Here is a 23,892-nt window from a genome sequence, read left to right as displayed (position 1 = left end):
ATCTTTTTTAATCTACATATCATCATATACCATGCTTAATCTCTCCTGAAGACAATCCTGCCGTGCGAGGAAGGCTTCTCACAGTGCACAGAGATCAGCTGCAAATTCAGGGGTCTCCCTCCGACAGGGCAGGGGGACAATCTGCCAATGCTCTGGCAGTGCCGCAACCCCACCGTCGGAGAAATGGCAGAGCCGGAGCAGGGCTACCCATCCAGGTGTTCCTGGGACACCTTCAAGAACATGTCGGTCCATCTGCCAGGCCCTTTGTCAACTAATTCAATCAGTTACTTAAGCAGACAGTTTTTCAGAAGAGCAGGTAATAAAACATGTAAGAGAAGCAGTCTCCTTTTATTACCATTTTAAAACATCAGTTTGGACAAAGCACCAACTGTGCAAGGGCAGAGGTCTAAATTAATTTTAAAATGCCAACTCCTGAGAAATTAAGAGGAAGATATTAATGAAGATGTAATACTACGTGAACCTTCTCCTGCATCATTACAAAGTGCTCCTACACCACTACATCTAATTGCTGTCCCTGAGAGCCTGCTGGCACATGTTGGGAGATATAAATGTGACGCTCAAAAAAGGTGAAAAAGAAAAAATTGAACAGGTACTAAGGTCCTCTACATTTCCAGGCTCTCTGGTGGTAGGTACCAACAGCACTGCAAAGCTGCTTTCACTTCTTCTCTCCTCACAGTAAACGGGCAGAAAAGAAGAGGCGTTGGGTCTGCTGGTCTGCGCATCCCAGAAAGCTCTGGCAGGCCTAGGGCACGAGGTAGCTAACCCGCACAGCTCTGCCAGCTTGTGCTGCGTCCAGGCTGGGCTGCAGGAGCGCACGGACGGCAGCGCCGGCTGCTCAGACACAGTGGGAGAAGTCCTCTCTGTCATCACCTACGTCAGCAGCCCCGTAATGGCTGCACACCAATTTTACGGGAGAAAAAAAGGGAAAGGAAAAACGAGCATCTACAGACCGAGAACAAAAGCATAAGTGAAATGTCTGGACAGAGTCTAGAAATTCATTGTTGTCTCCTATCCTTGAATTAAAACAGATGTTGCACCTCCTATTTGCCACCCTCTACTCTCCTGCAGCACCTGCACCAAAAGCTTGCTGACAGTCTGATGACCCCCCAGAACCACACGGCCCAGTACTTCAGGTTCTGGGAACAGGAGAAAGATGCTCAACCTGGCCCCAAGGGAAGTCAGTATAAATCCAACACATTTTATTTCCTTCGACAAACACAGGTCAGCCTGTAACACACCACATCCACCAGCAAGGCCTATCTCACTCCTTTTGGCCCCTCGCTTGGGTGATCTCAAGGTCCCTTTCAGCTCTGCCTTCACGCTCTTACAACTGAGACTTCAAGTGCATGCATGAGCATTTTAAACCTAATTTTAAAATGTCAGCACAGTCAAATTTCAGTACCTCTACTATTTCAATTCAAGAGGGCTATAATACTGAGCCTCATTAGGCCCTCTGCTTAGATCTGAGACTGAATTCCTTAGGATTGATTTCTAAACACTGCTGATCCCCCTCCCCAGTATTTCCTTAAATTTAATCCTCTGCTTAAAGGAAAAGTTCTACTCCTGACTCTTTCTTTCAAAAAAAAGCCAATATTTGGTAACATGCTGCAAAAATTACTAAGCTTCAACATTCCCCATCAACCTCTATGACAATCAAATTTTTTTTCACAGTCCGTAAGATAAACCAGAGAGACCTCAGCTCCTAATCACCAGTGGCGTCCACACCACGTTACCCCAGCTGACACTGCAGGCAAACTGGCAAATACCCCATAAGCTCTTAATAAAGCATTTGGCATAACACACAACTTCATTGAGCAGTAATTTCCTCTTCTTCCATGTGTATGCGTTCTGCCCAGCATTCTTTCTGGGTTATTTATTACCCATTGGCTGTTAAGTAAGCAGAAGGTCACTCCTATTTGTTCTTAAATACCAAATTCAACTTCAAAATGGATTAGTATTCAGACCAATTGTTTATCGGTCTGAATACTAATCAAGTCTCCAATATAGATGCACCAGAATAAAGTGATGCCCTCTTGCACTTTCTCCCCTTCCCTTCTGCCCTGTTCTTTCAAATTACCAGTGAATGCTCTATTATAAAAATAATGCATGTGAAGTATGATAAAAGAAGCCCTCAAAGTAAAACAGGAGCACATCTATAATAACGAATGCAAGTCCTATGGCAGCTGAATGCACTTTTCAGCTACAAGCTTTATCTCTCAATTTCCTAAGACTCCATTCTAAATCAGTTACCCTTAGACACTAAATAGCTTAACTAAAGGGAAAGCAAAGTACATTTAGGTCACACTTGGAATCACTCGAAGGGTGTTGCAGGTGATCTATGTAGCTGTACAAGCCATGGCTAAGCAGGAGTAACAAAAGTCTTTAAAAAAAATAAAATATACCTATTATATTTTACTTGGAGGCTCTTCAGGACTCTGTGCTCTGGAAGCAGAACTAGCTATACGGTTTATTGTCCTCATGCAGTATCTCTAGGTAGTTTGAACAATGGCTGTTCAGAATTAGTAGATATTTTAACCATAAACTTTATGGTGATAACTTAATAATCAGTCAGTGACATAAGGCAGCAAAGCCAAGTCCATCGGGGAGCCTTACTGTTTGCTCCAGACATGACAGAGCTGGGGTGCTACCTCTGAAAAGCAGACAAAGCAAGTGGAAGTAGCTGGCTTTTTAGTGTTTTGCAGTGAGCTTTAGTACATCTGAGAGAAGACCCTCCTGCCCTGCTGAGAGGTGAGGGACAACCTATTTGGTCTCACAGAACTTCAAGAACACAAAGAAAGCAAACAGCTGTCAGCAGGGAACCAAACAAATATCTGTGAACACATTTTAAACCCTGAAAATTCAGTTGTTCTCTAACAGAACACTTCAATAATTTACATAGCAGTGAAAAAGATTCATCTGTTCAGCACTGCTTCGCAAAGACGCACCTTATTGAAGACCCAGATCTCCCCATTTACTGTTGGCCTGGGGACGCCATGTCCATTGTAGTGGAAAAGTACCCGCTCTTCCTTGGCATTTCGACGCAGAGATGTACACAGTTTCTTAACTTCATCCACCGTAGGATCAAGACTCTGCTTGTACCTGGCCTAGTAACATAAAATGTAAGATAATCATTTTAAGTGTAAAAACAAATCTATTTAAGATGCAGGCACCTAGTTAAAAGATAGAAGCATGTATATAAACTGATTATATTGGAAAAAGAAAACATAAAACATTTACTGCAGAGCTGAATAAACAAAATATGTCTCCTATTGGTGTGTGGGATTGCACATACAGTAACCACACAGGTTCAACTGAGTTTATCACATCTCTGAACTCCAATCCGTTTCACCCAGGGATTACTATCAAAATGCCTTAGGAAGGTCAAATATGTTTTCAACATTAGCCAGCCTCAAAAATAACCCTGCACAATTCTCTAATCCTCAAAATCATACCCTGTACATCTCCAACTGAACAAAATTCCCTCTTAAAGACAGAAAATTGTAGAAATCAGATATTCTGTAAACCTCAAATCTCATTCTGAAATGTTCCTTCCCTCCCATCTGGAAAAGGGACACAGCTCTTGCTTTGAGTCTTAAAAGGAACAAAACTACCAGAGTGAAGGGTGGAGGAGAAGCTCAGATAGATAGCTATCCTTCATGGAATAAGAATAGCAGCAGCCTCATCTTCTTCCTAAGCCCTGACTAGTTAGTTCCCCTTTTATTAATAAGACAGATGTAAAAGAAGCCTGGCCAACACCTCTGCAAATATGTTAAACCTAGATGGAGTCTTGCCTTTTCTAGATGGACCCACAGCAGACACAGCGAAAAATTTTATGGCAAAAACTGTTTGTCTTCAAAAAGAAACCTGGCCAACTTCTTGCAGCTATACTACGAACACTGTGGGCACACTCATTTTCAGTAACGAGTTTACTTTGAACTTGCAGATCCCTCCATCCCAGCAGCTCATTTCCAGTACTGGTTCCACCAGGCCATAAACACAACTAAGGCTTAATAGTTCTCGTCTGCTCTTCGCGTGTAAGAGGCATACAGAAGACTGCTGACTAAATGCACAGCAGCTGTTAAAGTAGAAGAGTTACCTGCAGATACTATAAGAGACTACCGAATTGCAGAAAAATGAATAAATGTGCAATCAGCAAGTATATGACGATTCTATTCAACTTTCAGTGATGGATAAAAACAGGAAAAAAAGTCAAAGCAATCTAGCATAACACTAACATACTTTTAAATTAACTTATTAACTACCAGCTGTTAAGATCAGGCACCAGGTTACACCAGGCTGTATTGCACCCCCCTCCCTAAAGAAGGGTTATGAACATAACAATATTTCATAACCTCACCTCAAACAGCTTGTGCTTTAAGACAACAACACTCTCAAGATAAAAATGCACAAAGGTCCCAGGAATTTGATATTCACACAGCTGGGTAAGAAGAGGGAAAACTGATCGAGAGCCCTTGCCAACCGACCCTGGCTTTTGGAGAAATTTTATATTCAATATCATCACAACTTTGGCTGTGGACACTACATTATCGTTCCTAGCTATACAGCTCTACAAGCACGTAAATCAGAGCACATTTCTATGTTTGAGAAAAAAACCCTATTAAAAACCCCCAATACTTCAAAAACGTTTTTACTCGGCTAAGTTCAAGATGCCCATGTAGTAGCTAGTTTGTCATACTCCAAAGTGCATTTTTTTGAAGCAAGGCCAAATAATAACAAAAAGTCTTTCAACTGTCCTTTGAAAGATCAAAGCCTGTTTCTTCCTCTCTCCTCCAGACCTGCAGAGAGAGACTGAGAATCCAGAATCACAGTGGCTTAAAAAAATTAAAGCCGATGTATTGAAATAAAGAACCAAGTTTAAGAGCAGGACAACTGTATACATACCTCTACAAAAACATGCTATTGAAAGCCTGTTTATAAACCAAATCAAGGGCTCAGAAGTTTGGGCTTTTTAGGTTTGCTTCTATGACGGACAAAGATAAGAAAGTCTTAAAATATGACAGTAAAAGAGGATGAAGCACTTTAATATAAAAATGTTTTGCTTATCTATGAAGCTTGAAAAACAGGTATCGTGCTGCTCAATTAATATTCAGCATCTCAAGCCAGCAGGCAAGATGGATACAATGAATGGCGTCATTTGCATGATTACCACAACAAAGAAAAGCAAGCAAAAGGAGAGAAAATATTAAGAAAGAACCAGTGATCTGGCACACTCATCCTTTTTGGGAACTTCCGCACTAAGTAAAGATAAGAGGCTATATTAATCTTCGCATGGATCCCCCATACCTCCTTCTCTCTCCTTTCAGTGTTGTTATGAAGGCACTGATTTGCAAAAATGCGCACCTTAAATCACGTTCGGCCTGCTGGCAGCTTTACAAGACACTATAACCAGAGCGGGTGGTAATTTTTCAGCTCCTTTTTTCAAAGGAGAACACACTCATTTGAACACTCCTCACGTCCTTTTAGCATAAATATTAAATACAGCTCACCATTCATGGAGGTGAATTCGTACTCTAAAACTAAAGCCTGTAGATCTAAAGATCCAAACTGTAAACACATCATTTGTGCATTGAGAAACACAAGGCTGAGAAGAATGAAAAGGAGAGGAGGGAGCCTTTAAATAAGCAGACAGTCTTAGTCCTACCCGTCGGCTCAGGACTTTCAGGCGTGAGTTTATTACACATCATTCACGCACATACGACAAGAAACAGGTATCTGAGGAACAAGCTAGACCAGGTGGTGTCTTTTTTTTCCTTCCCCTCTCCCCCCCCCAAAAAAAAATCTTCAAGACTTTTTTCATTGGTATGCAAAAAATACCAGGACAATAAGTACAGTAATTACAAGAAACGTTCAGGGCATGTTCATCTGATAGGGGTGTGGGGTGTTAGTTTTGGGCGAGAGGAGGAGCTTACTGTTTTATGTGATGCTCTGTGGGACAGGGTGCTATTTTTCATAACTGTTAAAAACAAATAAGGTCTCCCCCCAGAACAGAACTACAGAAACTGAGGGTCTTTGAGAAGAACATACAGAAACAGCATAAAAACCTTGCTAGCCCAGGGGCTGCCACTCCTACCCAGTACCAGAGAGCACATTGCCGATGACCAGCTCTACAGCGTCCCATCACGTTTAACACGGCTGACACCCAGGTGAGCTGTGGTCCAGGATTCACCGATTCAACCATTTTACCTTTCCTTTCACAGTACGAAGAAGCATTTTTTAAACATAGTTTTTGTTCTCACATTAAAATTCTGCATTTTAGCATCACTACCCTTTTGATGAATAGTTTCCTTTTGTCACCTTCCTATATTTCCTTCCATCATTATTCATTTGTCTACCCTGGTGATGTTGTGCTGCATTCCTCCCCTCACACTTCCACACAGATGCTTTCAAGCAGCAGTTAGTGCAAAAGGTAACAGAGATCCTAACGTAAAACCTCAAAGGGTCTGTTAGGCTTAATCTCAGCAACTTCTGTTGAAATCACACAGACACACAACAAGGCTTTACGTTTTGCTTTCCCTTCGTTTTTATGAGCTATTGACCAGTCCCAGATTGTTACTGTGTCTGAAGACCATGCTGGCCTTCCCTGCCTTCTATTATGTGTTGATGGCAGATATTTTCTGGTGTTTGGCAAGGAGTCTTTGCTTCCTGACGCAATTATCAGACAAGACAATCAAGACTTCGATTCCTCTGCAGATGATGCCCAGCTGTATCTGTTGCTCCCAGCTGATGTTGCAATCGTAGCATTAGAGCTGTCAAAAAGCCCGACCGAAGCGCCGTGATGGACAAGCATGAAATTGCTGACGGTGATGTCAGCTGGCTTTCTGGTGTGAATTTGATTTTCTGATCACCTCTGTCTCACTGAAGAGCTCCTGTCAAAAGCAATAACTTTGTGGCAGCCTGATCCAGACTATCCTCATTATTCTACTCAGGCAGGCAAAATTAAAAGTTTTTCTTGTTTATGTAATACTGCCACATTTTTATGAAACACTCACTGGTTTATCCAACCTTTTTCCTGTACACTTATTTAAAAATACAGCTATTATGTTAATTGTTATGGCATTTCAATTTTCAGTATGCCACAAACTTCTGGATTGACAAAAAATTGTACTGACAAAGTTGCAGGAAATAGGAGGAGTTTCAATAGAAAGGAGTTCTGGCACCCAAAACAGGAAGAGAGAACAGTTTGGGGCTACATACCAAGTGCATTAGCTAGATGTTTTTGCTGTGGACATTAACACTAACCATGCTTAATGCTGGAATTTAAAGTGAGATGGTTTTGCTCTAAAGCAGCTATGCTGATCGCCTATTGACACACTCAGAATTACTTTCCAAATTATTTCCAAATTTCCTATCATGATAAAATCAAAGCAATCATCTTTGAGAGAGAAAACAGTGATTCTCTAAAGATGCGACCTACCAAAACTGTATCATTCCCTTATTCAAGATGAGAGCAACATTCTGGTTCTATCTGGTTTGAAAACTGTCGTTAGGATCTACACCAGCTCCGTGTCATTGTCATCAGGACAAGTGAGCGAGGTCCAAATGAGCCAGCAGCCAGGACTGACGCTACCAGTATAATCAGCAGGTCTGGGAAAACACCAGAGGAAAACCGGCAGTGGGCAAATAAAGCAGAGTTACAAGGGAATAGCCAGTCAGCTCCTAACCCAGCCTCGCTAAAAGGGCTGCACCGGCGACACCAGGGCTCAAACACAAAAAGCAGCAGCAATAAAGCACAAGCACTGTCCCATTTGTTTCATGAGGGATTTAGTTCTTTTGAAGGATAAATAAAACACCCACATGTTTACTGATTAGCAGGTGATAGCAGTAACCTCTCCAAGATGAGTCTGTCTGGAGGGGAAGAACCAATTCACTGTGTTCATCAACTTTATCCCACTGGGAAACATCAGTCTGTAGCGGCTGCATAAAGTGATTCCCACAGTTCTGTGAATTTTCTGCTTAAATTAATGGCTCTGCTTTGGGAAGTTCACCTATTACAGGTTTTCCTTTTACTTTGCATGGGGTCAAAACATAAAACAAACAATGAGGAAAAGTCAAAGCTACAGGCCCCTTTCACAGGATATCACCAAGCTATGCTCAAAAGGGCAGGGGCTGCAGAAGCTCAGCGATTTCGTGACAAAGTGCTTTTGCTGTCATTTGAGAAACCAGAACCCGGCTCATTATCCACCTTCCGAACTCTGCTGTGCTCAACCCTGCCAGATGCTGAGTTTAGGAAACTCACCTCAGGATTAGGTCCTATAAAAAGGAAGAAACGCAGAGTGCTAAAGGTGACAACTGGAGAAGTGATTTAAGTTGATGATGTTGCATAACCATTAATGGGCAATGGGGAGAAAAAGAGCTTTGGCAGCCAGGCCAGGTTTCCATCATTGTTGGCAGCCATCAGCCCGGCAGGGCGACAGATGCATGCTGGAGTACCGTGGCATTTTCATCAGGGAGATGAATTTTTTTCCCCTCAAAAAAATACAAAGATACACCTATTTTCCCATCAAAGTTATAAAATTCAAGTCTTGGTCTTTCATTTTCCTGCAGCCTAAGACCTCAGTCTTGGTTCCAGAAAGACTCCACAACACTTGGACCACAGCGTGTGTGTCAATCAATGCCAAAATAGCAATACCTAGCACAGCAGATATGAACTATATGAAAAATGTATCTGTTGGCATTCATAACCTTTGCTATTCACAAGTTATAATATCGCCCTCTTTTCTTTCAGCATAACAAAGCCTAAAGTCGCTCATCTTTTATCCCTAAGATACCTTACTAAACCCAACGGGCACAGCTTCCATAAAAATAAATTCATACTTCATTTTTTACAACTCATATTTGGCACGTGATCCCCAAATTGCTTTCCCTAGTAACTTCATACTGCTGAGGGTGATGCTTTTGGTGAGTCCGGGTTGAAGAACACGGCTATTCCGATGATTTCCCCAGCTGCTACAAAGAGACATTAACTATCTTGGATGCTGCTAGTGTGTACAGCTATAAAGGAAGGCGAAGAGGGTAAAAGTGTGCTCATCTGAGTGGAGAAAAGGCATCATCTGCACAAGGTCAGAGGTTCACACTTAAAAGTTAAGAAATTCTCAGACACAACTTGGTTAAGCAGGTTTTAATCCCCTTAGACAGCATTTCACAGATTAAGCTCTACAAGACTGTTTGGAGTGGGGTCACAGGGCACCAGCAAGAAACAACTTGAGAGAGAAGCGGCTAGGGGGTAAAATTACACCAGCAAACAGTGTGGAATGGCCTGAAATTCACTGTGTAAGGACTACACAGTGAATTTTGACTACACATCAAAATCACCCTCACTGTCAGACACACTGTCAGGTAAAAGATTCCCCCAAACAGGAATGGGTCTGGTAAGACAGCTCTGCTCTTCTCGAGAGACTCACTGGCACTGCTAGTGCCATTTATCGTCTGAAGATGTGTTCCCAATTTATCAACAGAAGAAATTACTCCAACATTCAATATTTTATACCGAAACTCCTCACAGAAGAATCCAGGTGCATGATCCTACCCAGAATCTATAATGAAGTATAAAAGCTTTATTTTGCTGAAGATTTTTTTAAAACAGCTACTGGGCGGCAAAGAATCCCACACGGAAAATAGCGCGCACAAAGCAAGAAAAACACAGTTTCAGAGTTACTGCTACAGGTAAAATAAATAAAATAGAATCAATATAGTTGTAGCATTTGGGCTTTTAAAGTTCACTGCAGAACTGTCAGTTGATATGCAGGATACATGCAAGGTATGAACTGAAAGGTGTCCTGTTCTGTGCCCTGCCATCTCATTGCTTAGTCCCCTATAATCGCAGAAAGCAAGGCTGGGTTGTATTTCATGAAGTAATCTAGTCCCATCCCAGTTATCCTGATGCAGAATCAATTACATCCGCATCCTTCCTGACAACTGGTCACCTAACCTGTGTTAAAGCCTCCTATGGCAGATGCCCAGAAGCCGTGCAAGGCAGCGAGTGCTGCTTTCCCATATAAACATTTTTTCCTAACATAGCCTAATTCTTCCGTATAATGATTTATAATCTTTTCTGCTTTATTCTTCAAAGCAACTCTACTGTTCAAGGTGAATCTCTACATAAATGGGACATCAGAGGATGTCATGCAGCTGCTACACTGTGACTTGGATCAGATTTGAATCCCAGTTTCCAAATGCAGAAAATAGATTAAACCTGAGACTTTGCCATGCACACAGACAGCCTACTTAACATGATTTAATTAAAAGGAATCAAAGCAATCTAATTATTCCAAGAGAGTGTTTTTTGGAACAATGCCCAAATTTGAAAAACAGAAATATAAAAAGCCTTACAAAGAAATAAGTTACAAAAAACCAAGAGTAATGAAACCAGCAGTTTCAAGGGCCAAAGATGTGCAGGTTTCGTACTACCTCTCTTGGCTGTGTGCGTACCGGAGCCTCCAGCCCAGCACACCAACCACTTTGCTACTGCTCAAGGGATCAAGGTCACTGCTCCAAATCGTCGTTGTTGCTCCACGAGCCACTTTAGCTAGCGTGGTTGGTGAGGACAGAGGGAGCAGAACACCAGGGGAAAAAGGCAGAAGAGACCTAATAGCAGGTTCTGAAATGACAGGAAAATGGTTGCAGCACTTCTGTACTCAGTTTTATCAAGCTGACTGTAAAAGGTTAAAATCTTGGGATCAAACACTTACTCAAAGGCATGGCAATGGTCCTGAGTGAAGCTGGCCCTGGAAGGAAGCAAATCCACACTGCTTCCTTCTGCTCCATTCTAATGAAGCAGCACAGTAGCTTCAGAAACAGATTGTATCTACAACAGACAAAAGAATTTACTCAATTCAGGGCAGGGTGCTCTGGGGACTGACACACCACCTCTGCATTCCTGAGTTCCTGACTCCCACTTCTTCCTCACACACGAGAATCTCAGCAGGTCCCCAGGACTGCAACTGCACAGACCATCCACAGTGAAATCCGATGGCCACAGCCTCTACCAGCAGCACCAACGCCAGCAGGCTGTTGGGCCATTCTGCGATGTGCGGCAGTGCAGAAGCAGGTACGCGTAAGAGCCTGTTAACTACTGCTTTCACGGTAAGAGAATTCAGACCAGTATCTCATATCCAAAGAATAAAAAAAACCCTGCAGCCAGAGATGTTTCTCAGATGTTTGCAGACCTATTAATGATGAACACTAAAAATCCTGGATCTAGTTTTCCTTAAAGTGAAGAGATAAAATTGAATTAATTCAGATTCCATCTTTTATGGGGTAACTGACAGTTCGATGCGACATGTTCCTCCGAATGTCTGGAACAAACTCTGGCTTAGATGTATAAAGCAGGCACATATCTATGTCAAACAGTTTCACAGCCCTATAATCGGACAGCTACGTTGTGTCACACAGCAAAGCAACATCATTGACGTTTTACTTTTTTTAAACTATTTAACACACCGGAAGCATACAAAACAATGAAAAGGAACACTGCCAGAATGATGGCACTAGTCTTCCCAAGCAAAACATAATTCATTCAGACTGGTGTTACAGTTATTTTATTTAGCTTAACACATTTAAATAGAAGTTTTGAGCAACATAACTGTTCAGAAAATTAAAAGGCCCAAAACCAAAAATGGGTGAGTGTGCAGGAAAACGAATTATGGTGAAAACTCTGGAGATTACTGGAGAAATTTAAACCTATTCCACACCTACACGCATGCGCTTCCGGCCTGATTTTCATCCTTGCATAAGAACTCTGTCAAGCTGCATCTCATTACAAAAGCAACAAAGCGGAGAGATGAGGAATACCTCCTCTTTTTTTACTATTTTAGAGCTATTCACCACAAAGACTACCTCAACCAATCGTTATTCTTCCAGTTGCTACAATTTAACTTTTGACTAAATCAAAACATCTTCATCTGTGTCCCATTGCTTTCTTTTCTGTATTTTTATTAGATAATAACTATCAATTAAGGAGCAACAGTGCACATTTACAGTGTTTTCGCATGATGCGCAGCACTGAATGAGATATTCATGAGTTAAACTACACGATGAAAACCTTTGTGCTTTCTTATCCTGTGACTTTCACGGTGTAGGATAAAATAGCTATGGTAGGAAAAATGGAAATAAGTCCTTTTTCATTGAGTGAACAGTATATTAAAGTCTGATTCTGAATTACGGTACAGGAAAAAGCCATTCTCATCTTTCAGCGTTGCTCTAGGCTTTACTTACTATGTCCGGGGTATCACAGAGTGGTAACTATCCCATTAGTAACACGGGACAACACGTTGGCTCAACAAAACCCTCAAAAAAAGCCAGTGTGAGCCCAAGTCTTACAGAGCACTGGATTTTTACAGCGATCGGGTGGGAACATTTTGTTACCATTAGCCTTTCTGAGGGCTTATTGAAAGACTTCAAACAAAAAACTCCTCATAAGGATGGCATAAATATATAGCAGATCAGCCGAAAGAAAAATTGCCCACCGTGGCACTGACAGAAATAGAGATAATAACTTCTATGTATATCTAAATCACATGTCTTCCTCATGACAGCAGCTGAGGAGGCAGGACCTGGCCAGCCAGGTTAGAGCCAGCGCTGGATCCCCACCACCACGACCTGCTGCGGTTCCTAATCGTCTCTCGCGCAGCTTAAAAATAAGCTCCGAGAATGAAATGTGCATGTGTTCTTGCATGGCAAGGAATTCTCTTTCAGATCTCCACTCACTGAGGCTACAGCGCCCCGGAAAATCTTGGGGCTAAAAATCCTGGTGCTAAAAAATAATTTTTTTTTAAATTATTAAGAACAAAACCTTAGGAAAAAAAGAACACTAAAATAGCTATTACTTATAATAGAGCAAAATGAAGACAGGGCATTTTAAGTATGCACCACACAGACAAGCTTCTGTTTTGTTTAAAACATTCCTCAAACACTAATCCTCACTTAATAAAGAAGCAGTAGGGGAACAGCAGCGTTTATACTTGCATGTTAACAAATTAAAATACAATAGGAATAGCTTAGACAAATTAGAAGAAAATAGCGTTACTACAATTTTATTTATTTATTTTTAAAGCATTCTATGAAATCGTCTTATAATGCCATGCAGGAAAACAAAAAATAGGCTCAAAAAATTTCAGTAAGCTTCTCAAAAGGTTTAAATCATATTCTAGTGCAGCAGAAAGGAAGCTCAGTCATTTGTGCCATCTTTTTTGTCCTTATAAGGACTGGAACTTCAATTTCATTGTTCTTGTCTGGGTGCTCAAATTCACCCTTGTTTCCATTTCTCTAAAGGTCACATTAGACGACTTCTCTGAATATTCAGAAATTCTTGCAATCACCTCCAGTCCTTTTGTTAGGGAACTTTTTGATGTTGAGCAGAAAGAAGCGAGAAACCTAAAGCTCCAAAAAGAGCTGGAACATGCAGACAAGCCGATATACGGACAGAAGTCGGGTAGTTACCCGATGGTCAGATAAAGCACAAGGAGCCTCTGCAGAATTGCCTAAGAGTGCGCAAGGCCTGTATGACCCATCACTATTCTCTTGCACTGGGTAACATCTTGCATCAAGTAAGAAAACTCTGATGAATACAGACCACAAAAATATATTTCCATATTTATAAGTATTTATAAATTGTAAGTTAATTTCTATGAGGAAATAGTACACGGTACATCTAGCAAACACTGGATTCACAGCTTCCTAAACACCCTTCTGATTTCCTCTGTCTAGCTGGGAAAAAAAACCTGTTTAAGCTCAGCCAAGCCTCAGCTAAAGATCTGTTCCGGTTTGCTGCAACCCAAGTTTGAGAAGCACAGAGTAAGGATCGTACGCTAGCTGTGACTGCAAGGCAGCACTGCGCTCTGGGGGTTTTTTTGGTTGAGGAGTGGGTGGTGTTTCTCCAGGCCCGAGAATTTTCTTCTCGTTAGGAAGTTTTCAAATAAAAGTTATTCCATCACAAAATGCAAGCAAGATTTAAGACTGACTGCCATTTTGATTTTTGGTATTAAAAATACTTTACATGAATCAACACTCAGATCAACATTTCAACTACCAACAAAAAAAATCTTCAATTAAATCTGTAAGGTGGGTTCCAGAGGATTAAAAAAATTACAAGATACACAGGGACTGGCATAAGAACCTGGAGGAAGCTAATGCGCAGCATGAGTAGTTGTTCCAAGTGATCAGGAGTTACAAGCTTTGGGAAGCACATGCTTAAGGTTCAACTTGCTGGAGGCAGACGGCCAGCAGCTACAGAGCTGACGCAGCCATCGTCAACCGCCATCAGTCACAAGCAGTGAGATCACCAGACTTTCCACACCCCATCACATCTCCAGGAGCTACAGAACAAAAAGTGTAAATTAAATTAACTCAAGTATTAAATTACCGAACTTTAACCGTTAGAGGGTAACCTCAGTTTAAAACTGCCTGGGTATCAGGAAATGTGAAAGCAGTAAGCATGACATAATTTTTTTAAATGAATCCAGAGGGAATCCAGAGCAGTCCGACGCCTGTGCTGAGCACATTGGTAGGAATAATAATAAACAAGCAGAAACATGAATAAACACCTCGGGGAAGAGTCCATTTAGCATCTCTAATGAGAAGCCATACTTATTTTTAATCAAACTCTTATCTTCTAGAGTTTTTTAAAGAAATCAAAGAGCATGGAGATGACAGAAAGTATCTTTTTGATATAAACCCATTTCAATTCCCAGAAGCCATTTAGCAAGATCTTAACAAGAGATTTGGAGGAAAGTCCATATATAAAGACTTGCTTATAAAATAGGCGGGTGGGGAGAGAATCATTAATTTTGTCCACGGAGGGAAGTCGCTGTGAAGTTCCAAGGGGATCGGTTTTGGAGCCCAAACCATCCAACACATGAATAAATATTCCTGAAAAGGGAGCGAGCAGAAACACGACAGTCTGTTGATGACAGAGGGTTATTCCAAATTGCTGCAGGCAGCCCCTGCGATAGGGAGTTTTTCGGCAGCAGTATGGAAGAGGATATCCAAGACAGATGCGTTTAAATGTTGTGCAAGAACACCACCATTCTGATTTTACACAGAGAACACTTAGCCCTGAACTACGTACGAGCACTCAGACACAAGATCTGGGGAGTGTAAGGAGCTGTTCTGTATAAATGTCAGCCTGCCAGCAGTCATAAGAGCAAGTAAAGAGTTAGCAATCATTAGGAAGCAAGGAAGAAACCCTAAAACCATTATGCCACTGTAGAGATCCAGCAAACACCTGTATCTTGAAGACTGTGTGCAGGTCTGAGGTTTTTTAGGTGTGCAATGGCTTTCACATGAGGAATGATTAAATGGACTAGGATTCATCTGCCAAGAGAAAAAGATAAAGAAGCTGTATATAACACTGGCCTGTAAAATGAGAACCAATTATATTTTATTCATTTTCTCTTGGCTAGCTATTATTTCTTCCAACACTAGAACTAGGTGAAATAAAATTAAAATATCCATTGACATGTTTAGAGGAAAAGAACAGAGATGCACAGCTTAACTAAACACTGTAGAGACAAGCACGTCCTTGCCACAGGACACCACCGTTCAATCACTTCTTTGAACCATTTTAAACTTTCTGGCATTCATAAACTCCTGGAAGAACAATATACACAGGGCAGTAAAATACCAAGACTCCACCTCCAGCTCAGAAAGCCATTAAGCATATATGATACACGCTCAGGCTCTGTGCGTGAAACTTTTTTACCCATCTGCAGCTGGCCAGGGTACCGGCCAGGGTCCTGGATCAGAACCAACACAGCTCAACTGCTCCCATTCTCCAGCACAGCCCAGTTGGCCCAGTTCAGTTACCTACCCAGCGGGCTTTTCATCACCACTTCATTATTCATCTTTGCTCGCTCACTATAACCTCAGCAGGGACAGCGCTAGAACTAATCCAAGGGATAAACCTCTCCTTGGAGACTGAGCTTCTGCAAAGACCACTGAGGGTCTACATCTCAAGCACTTCTCTCTAAGCCACTTCTGCCACAAAAAAAATTCTTCCAAAACACACTAACAGTTTACGTTCCTAACAACTTTCCTTACTGGTTGCTTTATACCCACTAATTGCTTTCCAATTAACTTCATTACTATGGACTTTTCACGATGCTGTTATTCCCACACTTTTTTCTTTTTCTCTATATGACACTAAGTTGGCCTACTTCCAAGTCTTCTGATGTTGAAGCTGTTTTAGTGGAAAGCTATATACTTCATTCATAACAAAAATACTTTGTTCTTTGGTTCATTCAAAACCGTATTAGTATCTCAATCCTGTGATTTACTGTGATTTAATATTAATACTTACTAAAACACATCTGTTTTCTTGCATCAAAGAAAGATTTAGGATCCTGAACTTACACTGGCTTCGGAAACACATCAAAGAATAGACAAATTTAGAACTGTACAAGAACACTTTTATTTTTGCACAATTTCACAATAAATGAACAATCTACACAGAAAATAATTCTTTTGTGAGCAGCGGAATCAAGCTACATTTTCCCCAACTTTGCTGCTCATTTTTGGATTTTCTATCACCTAATCAGATGCAATCTCTTTCTGCAGGTCTGGGTGTTTTCTCTTCCCTTCCCATTCGTAGCTGTTAATGTCCAGTGAGAGCTGGGCTCAGACTGCAGCCTGTTCCTTAGTTGACCAGGAGAGTAACAATACACAGTCCGTCCCCTGCCTCCATCCAGCTATTTTCACAAAATGTTTAGGACAAGTTTAAATTCTGAATTCTCAACCCTTTTAAAAATGGCATGTGATGTGTTACGGTTGCTGGGATGTACCGTGGGTGCAAGATGCAACCACACACTGCATGGTTTTAAAAGCCTGGCTTCCTCAGGAAATCAGTCAAAAATATATTCCATCTTTGGAATTCATGTAGCAACGTGATCTGCACTGCCCCGTTACAAGTGTTTGTTTAAAATAACCCTTGCTACATCAACAAAAAGAATGTCTTGTAACAAATCTGCATCCTTTTCTCTAAAGGATATCTGACACTTTGTCCAAAAGCACTGTACTCTAACTTGCGCAGCTGTTTTCCACATCCACCCCAAACAAAGAAAACAGCAGCAAAATCTGAGTAAGACAGAAATCCTTTCCAGGCAGCACATGACCTTGTAGTCACTCCCAGTTTGCCGTAGAGCCTGAAAAGGACAGCGGTACGACAAGTCTGTCCCAAAGTACCTGGCAAACTCTGTCTAGCACAGAACTTGGCAGGAAGCCTGCAGTCTCACAGAGGGTTTTCTGAATTTCACAACGTTTGCACTGATGCAACTTTGCTGTTCATTTCTTTATGCTTGCAAACATGAGTGCCAGATCTGGATTTTGCTGCACGAGGTCAGACTGCAAAAGGCGGGTGGCAGAGAAGTAAAGAGCTTCAAGAGCGTGTTATGTGATAACTTCAGAGATCAATTCAGCAATGTAGGAAGGGCTTTCAATTTATACCTACTATCAATCAATCAAATTCCACTGCCTGTAAGCCCAAGCTGATATGACCACAGTAACTCCTGGGTTAGACACATACATGCAAATACAAATTATTCTGAACCATATCCACAGATTCCAGGCTTTTTAATTTTTTTTTAAAAAAAACACCTTTTAGGTGTTTTAATTTTATGTTGTCGGTACATGAAATGACCCTGATGTAAATTCATGAGGATTAATCAGAGATAATAAAAACCTGCATATTTAAGTACAAGGGAGTATGCTGGAAATCCCAAATTGATGTTACAAGCACCAGCTTAACCTGGTTAATGCAGGCCATGAAAAAATGTTTCTGATAAAATTATTAGTTATTGCTAATTTGAAAAGTATTAATTACAGTGAAGATGTAGTATAATTTACAGATATTTAAGTTTAAATGTTAAACTAAGCCATAAGGAAGACTCTTGCAAGTCTCAGGCAAGTCTTCTGTAGATATTTGGTTGCATTTTAAAAGTCCATCTCAATCTCCTACATGCTGATATATTCACAAGCAGCCCAAGACTTAAACAGCTTAATTTGCTAGATGTCTAGGACAAAATGCATTACTAGAGCTAAGCTGTAAGGGTGGAACATTTATTCGCTTGACTGTAGTCAGCAGGGTAGTGACTTTACCTTTCCTCTGCAGAGTCTTTGACCTTGCTTTTAAGTCCAATGTGAAATGAATTCTAAAGTACCTAATCCTCATCGTGTGGATTCAGTATTCAAGAATACTTCCACAAAAATACCTCTGAGCAGTCCATTCATGAGAACCGATGTTGACAGGGAAGACAAAAAAAAAAAAAATCAAGACTACTAACCTTGCATCTCTGCTACAATAGATTCAGGAGACAGGTGTGTTTCTCAGCAATTACAGGCTGCTACACACTACCAGGTTGCCCCAAGATGTATAGAAATTATACTCACCAGCCTACCCTGTACGGTAAGAATCCTTCCCTATCTATTCAAATAAAATAAACATGCTGAGATGGCTGTGTAAATAACTATTTTTAAACAAAGGGAATTGTAAAAGAACTTAAATCTGCTTCTTATGTGCCAGATCTCTATCCTCAGACTCACGACAGTTTGATGGCTTTGATGGGTCACATCACAAAATGCTCTAACAGGATTTTAAGTACACACCAGGACACATCTTTAAAACCTACTTAGTCAAATAACGTAACTCCTAAGCAACAGTGTCATTTTAGTACTATTCCTTCTTTATAACCTCTATTTTAAGAGCTCTTTAAAGTTTCAGGCTCTGCATCTTCTTGTTTCTTAAATATAAACTTAGATATTACTTGGAGCCCAGTTCAGGCTGCAGGACCACGATCTGGTGCGTAAGTGAATCTTTATATTCTGGTCAAAGTGCATCGCCCTAGTTGAGGTAGTAGGTACTACTAGTAAAGGTACTACTACCCTGTATTCATGCTAGGACAAGAAGTTAATCTTCTCAAAAAACTAAATAATTATTTAGTAATTTCACACTTTCCTCTGATTGCAAAGTAATTGGTTAATGAAGCGATACTCAGATTAACAAACAGCTTAATGAGTCAGGAGAAGGAAAAACAATCATTCAGAGGTTTATGCTTTGTTAAGATCCATATGAAAGGAGTTAAAACCAAAGTACTTCAGGCTTTTCTCATTCTGCCTTAGAGATGAGCAGGAATATCAATTAAAATGTAAATAGTTTTCTTTGCTAATGCTCTATGTTTTGCACAACTCTGATGTCCATTCAGAAAGAAGCTTCAGTTGTCTGATACGATACCATTTGCATGTCCAAGTTTGCAGTGACTGAATCCTTGGCCAGTGGATACCTCGTGGTGTTTACTAAAGAGCACCAGCGTCGCTGCAAGTGGATCTGCAGAAGGCTCCTCCCTGCCTCTAATCGCCAGTGATTCACTACTGTCCATGGAACACAAAGACAAGGTATTTTTAAATAGGTCACACAGAGGCTGGGTGGTAATTACAGAAAAACGTTAATCAGATTTGAGCAGGCAGAGCTGCTTATCTCTTTCCAGAAGCCTTTCTAATATCAGGTCTTTCTTCACATCTTAGGACAAACTGACATTAACAGTACAATGGTCATATGAAAATACCCTAGAAAACAAAAATCTTGCTTGTCTGCCAACTCTGGCTTCATTTTGATGACAAAATACAAAACAAAGCAGAGAGGAAGTATAAAACATGAATGGATCTTACTGTCAGAAGACTACAGAAAGCAAAGCAAGAGAAAGCATGGTCACTGAACGATTGCATTCAAACAGGATTTCAAAATTAATAGGAGCTCAGATGCTGGGTGATAAGGCAAAGGAAAAGCATTTCAGAGGCAGTCTCAGGAAGTTCCACCTCGGCAAGGGGAGCCCATTGCTTCTGCAAATGGCGAAGTGTGTAAGAGAGGGGAAGGCGGTAGGTAAAAGAAGAATTTGGTTCTTGGTGACCTTATGCCCTTAACAGCTCCCTGGCCAAGCAGGCCTTACCGAATGTGCATCTGGGAGATTTTACCAGGTCACTCTTCGCATTTTCAAGGGGAGCTGTTTAAAATGCGCAGAATAGTGGGGGGGTGTTCTGGAGCCTCTGTCCTGCAGCGATGCAGGTCTGCTTCCCAGAGAGAGCACAACCGAGGCGGGCATCATCGTCCAGCAGCTGCTTGAGCAGTTTACTGATTTTGAAGACTGCCACTTCTCAGAGAGATACGCTAACCTAAACAGTCACATCACTGCATCACTTTTCTAATAAAATGGGAAGAAATTTTGTTTGCTTACAAGTTAAACATCCTTTCTGTTGTGGTTCAAACATCTTTGTAGACTTTGGCAATAGCTTCCCCTTTGCCCCATCTCCTTCATTCAGGGTCACTCCTGCCTGCAGTGTTTGAGGCTTTCAGCAAGATGGCAAGACCCAGAGGATTTTCCCACTAAACTGATTTTGCAAGTTTGTTGACTTAGTTCCAGAATGCCAGATCACCGCTGATCTGCAATGCATGAACAGTTCAGTTCACAGAACAGCTTAATGCCACTTCCTTGTCTTTACAGCTTCTGAACATGCTTCCTTCACATCAGTTCATGCCTGTAACTATTTTTTCCTTTTTGTGCCTCATTTCTCCACGAGAATCTCAGAGAAATCAGTATTAAGTACATTACTGCTGCAATTTCATGGTTTCCACTTCATTTTTAGTAGTGTGTTAAAGATTTATCAGATATTTTTTTTTCCCCTCGCTATCAAAAGAACTAAAACATGCATTCTACCTAGCCTGAGCCCCAGAACTGCAGTAGGGAGCTTTCCACTTGTACAGCTTACTCCCAAATCCTTTAGTTATCATTGCTATAGGAGATTTTTTGTGTACAGGTACTCCCGTGTGAAGGCAGTCACATCAGCAGTGCCTACAGATACACTGCTACAATTCAGGCTACAGAACTCCAGGGAACCTATGCAGTGGTTTAAGATGCGAAAACCTCCACAGTCGTTCATCGTGACTTCCTCCCGATGCTTAGTGCCCCGAGTGCAGAAGAAAATAGGTGGCCCAGTTCAGATTTTTCAGCACAAAAGAGGGTAGCTTCAACGCAATGCATCCTTGATGGTTTAAACTGAGACCCTGGTCTTGTGTTCTCCCCTGCCAAGCTATGCTGTGGATGAGTGGACGGCTGGGCTGCAGACCACTCTCGGAGAACTACCAAAAGGAAAACTACTTTTAATCTGACTACTAAGTCAGATACTGCTTAATTTACCCTAATTTTCTCCATATTCACAAGACATTAAAAAGTGGCTTTCATCATTTACCATACTTAAAATTTGTGCTTTTCTGGCTAAACTACCAGTTCTTCTAGAGGGATATTTTGCGAAAACAGCACATGGCTAACAGTCAAGCTCAGAATGGTACCACAACAATTTTTCAGACAGAATGAGAACATTAATAACTGGCTTTGGCAATTACACTTGTTGACCCCTCTTCTATGACAGACTTTTTTTTTTTCCCCTGGACAAAAATGCTGGTTTATGCTGAAGACAGTTGATCTTTAACAAGACAGCAAAGGATTGATACAGCAAAATTTTGCAGAGCCTGAAATAGCTGCCAAATTCAAGAGGCTGTTGGGAAATAAAAAACAACAAACGTAGTCCTCTGAGGAAAACCTGGTTTTCTTAAACAAGGTCACAATATTTTTTTTTTTCCTTCTTCATTTTTTGTTACATGCTCCTACATCTGCAGAGTAGGGAGACCAAGTACAAGTTTTTCCATTTTACATTTTCCCCTTTGGAATTCTACAGTATTTCTTTTGCAGGAACAATTAGTATTTACTGTTGTTTTAAAAGAAAAACCCCACAGAAATAAAGGAAAAGTATGACTCACAGAGACACCAATAATTAGGTCATGTGTTCAATTAGTTTTCATGCTTAACTAGTTACTCTTTAGGAAATGCTCAACCTCTGATGTGCAGCAGGCACTTTACCAATTAATTAGGCAGAAGGAAGCAATGCAAGCAATGAAACCTCAGAAACTGTATCAAAGCCCAGAGATACCTAATGAGGGAAACAACAGCATCAACAACAGAAAACACGCACAAAAAGGTAGAGGCTTTAAATTATCTGTTTCAAGTGTCTTGGCTGTACTTCCTTTGAAATTAAGAGAAAACTGTTGGGAAGCAGACTAGCAGAGAGAAAGAAGCAGCCTCATTTGATCAGAAAAGCATCACTGTTTCCTTGAAGGCTTGCCACAAAAGGCATAATCTAGCCATGTTGTATGAGATGTCTCCTCAGAGACCATCACTCACTGGTGGATGCAAGCTGCAAGAGGCATCACACGCCATAAGATACTGGATTAGAAAAAAGGAAAACCTTTTATTTAAAGCCTGCATAGTTAAGCACAATGGGACATACATACTGCTGAGAGTCTCAACCTGGCATCAAGAACTTGGGGGAGAAGATAATATGTAGCCATAGTTTAACTAACATTTCTATTAATGCTATACATAAAAGGAACAGGCATGCCTATTTGGGATTAGTACTAAGTTTCTCAGTTCCCCTGGGCCCACTTCAATAAGAGATTGCTGCAGTCGCTCCTCCTTGATTATGTCACCTCTTTGAACTGAGTGGAAAAATAGGTACAACCATGTAAATTAAATGGGCTGGAAAGACCTAAGACATGCCTAGATCTGCCAGACTAATGAGTTCAGATATGTAACTGCCTGTCTCTTAATAAGTGACACTAATGTAAGTAATGGAGCATCAAGAAGAGAACTGCATAAGGAAGAGAAGCAAAACTGCTGTGTGACAGCGCCCACACCGTCATTAACACACCATCCTCAGTGACTAGGGATGCTACAGATGCAGGCATTCTCAAATATGAGTATTTGCTTTCAAGTCACCCTTCCCAAAGGCTTTCTAAAAGTTTATTTAATCTTGCCTTCTAGATCTCTCTAGTCCTTCCCCCATCTGGGATTTTCATCCCCCTTCATAGCTCACAGTTCTCCTTCACTCCAGTGATGTCCATTCAGGCAGAGCCATAATGAAATACTCACAGCTAATTCCATTAGGCAACCAAAACAGTGAAGATGACTGCCTTAGCAAAAACAGAGGAAGTGGAGAGAAAAAAAAGGGAGACAACAATGTAGCACTTGAATTAGAAAAATCAATACTGTAATTGACTTTGTTTTATTTAGGCAAGTGGGTGTAAGGAGAAAAAAAAATTCTTTGGGATGTAACGTTTAAAGCTCTTTGGCTTTGCTGGTGTTGGTTATCGCAAGGGGAGGTAGGGAAGCCCTAGAGCTACTGGCCTGAAAGGACAGGAGAGGGCACGGGGGAAACAGACATTGCACAGATGACAAATTACAGACCTTGCTGTGGTTAAATCTTACAGGGCGGCACAAACCTCTCATGCTCCATTAAGTTACCTACCAGAGGATGTAAAAAATCCCAAATTCCATAGAAGAATTGACCTTCAACTTGAAGCAAAGGTCTCGATACAAAAGCAAGATCCCACTACAACAGTTCTGTAGGACCTCAGAACAGCTCAGAGTGCTTCGCACCTCTGCACCTTCGCTGGCTCATTTCCCAGTCTCTCGAAGACCAGGGCCCAACGCTCACTCTCTTCAGCGGCGAGATGGCTTGTTTAAAGACACAAACACTTGAATATTGTGCCACTGCAACTGGCTTCAATGGACAACAAATATTCAAATTGCTACAAGGGTCTCCGGAGCTCCTTCCCCCTCCCCTGAAACCTCCGTACACATCAAAATAAGACATCAGACCAAAGTCTACCTGAAATATAGTAGAGAAAGCAACTTTCCTTTTGTTCTAACCCATCCATGGTCCTCAACTCTTGTGTACCATAACTAAAGCTTTATTTTCTGTAACAGTCCAGCTTGAAAGGATAACAGTTCCACTCCAGCCCTCGGCTTTGCTTGG

The 23,892-nt window shown here is 41.1% G+C and overlaps 1 protein-coding gene across 5 annotated transcripts in view; it reads right to left on the bottom strand.

The window, feature by feature from the left end:
• Positions 1–23,892, bottom strand: part of RPTOR (regulatory associated protein of MTOR complex 1) — a 164,049-nt gene that overhangs the window by 115,535 nt on the left and 24,622 nt on the right. For 4 of the 5 annotated variants that reach the window (XM_072880878.1, XM_072880879.1, XM_072880880.1 and 1 more), the window contains exon 4: positions 2,967–3,125. The exons of the other annotated variant lie outside the window; for it this stretch is intronic. In XM_072880878.1, coding sequence (XP_072736979.1) covers positions 2,967–3,125 — 159 coding nt within the window. The remainder of the gene's footprint in view (positions 1–2,966; positions 3,126–23,892) is intronic. 5 annotated transcript variants of the gene reach the window in all.

Source organism: Ciconia boyciana, chromosome 16 (genome assembly GCF_034638445.1).
Source record: "Ciconia boyciana chromosome 16, ASM3463844v1, whole genome shotgun sequence".
NCBI classification, from domain to species: domain Eukaryota; kingdom Metazoa; phylum Chordata; class Aves; order Ciconiiformes; family Ciconiidae; genus Ciconia; species Ciconia boyciana.
Note: the sequence above shows the minus strand (reverse complement) of the source record. Positions and strands in the feature narration are given on the sequence as shown.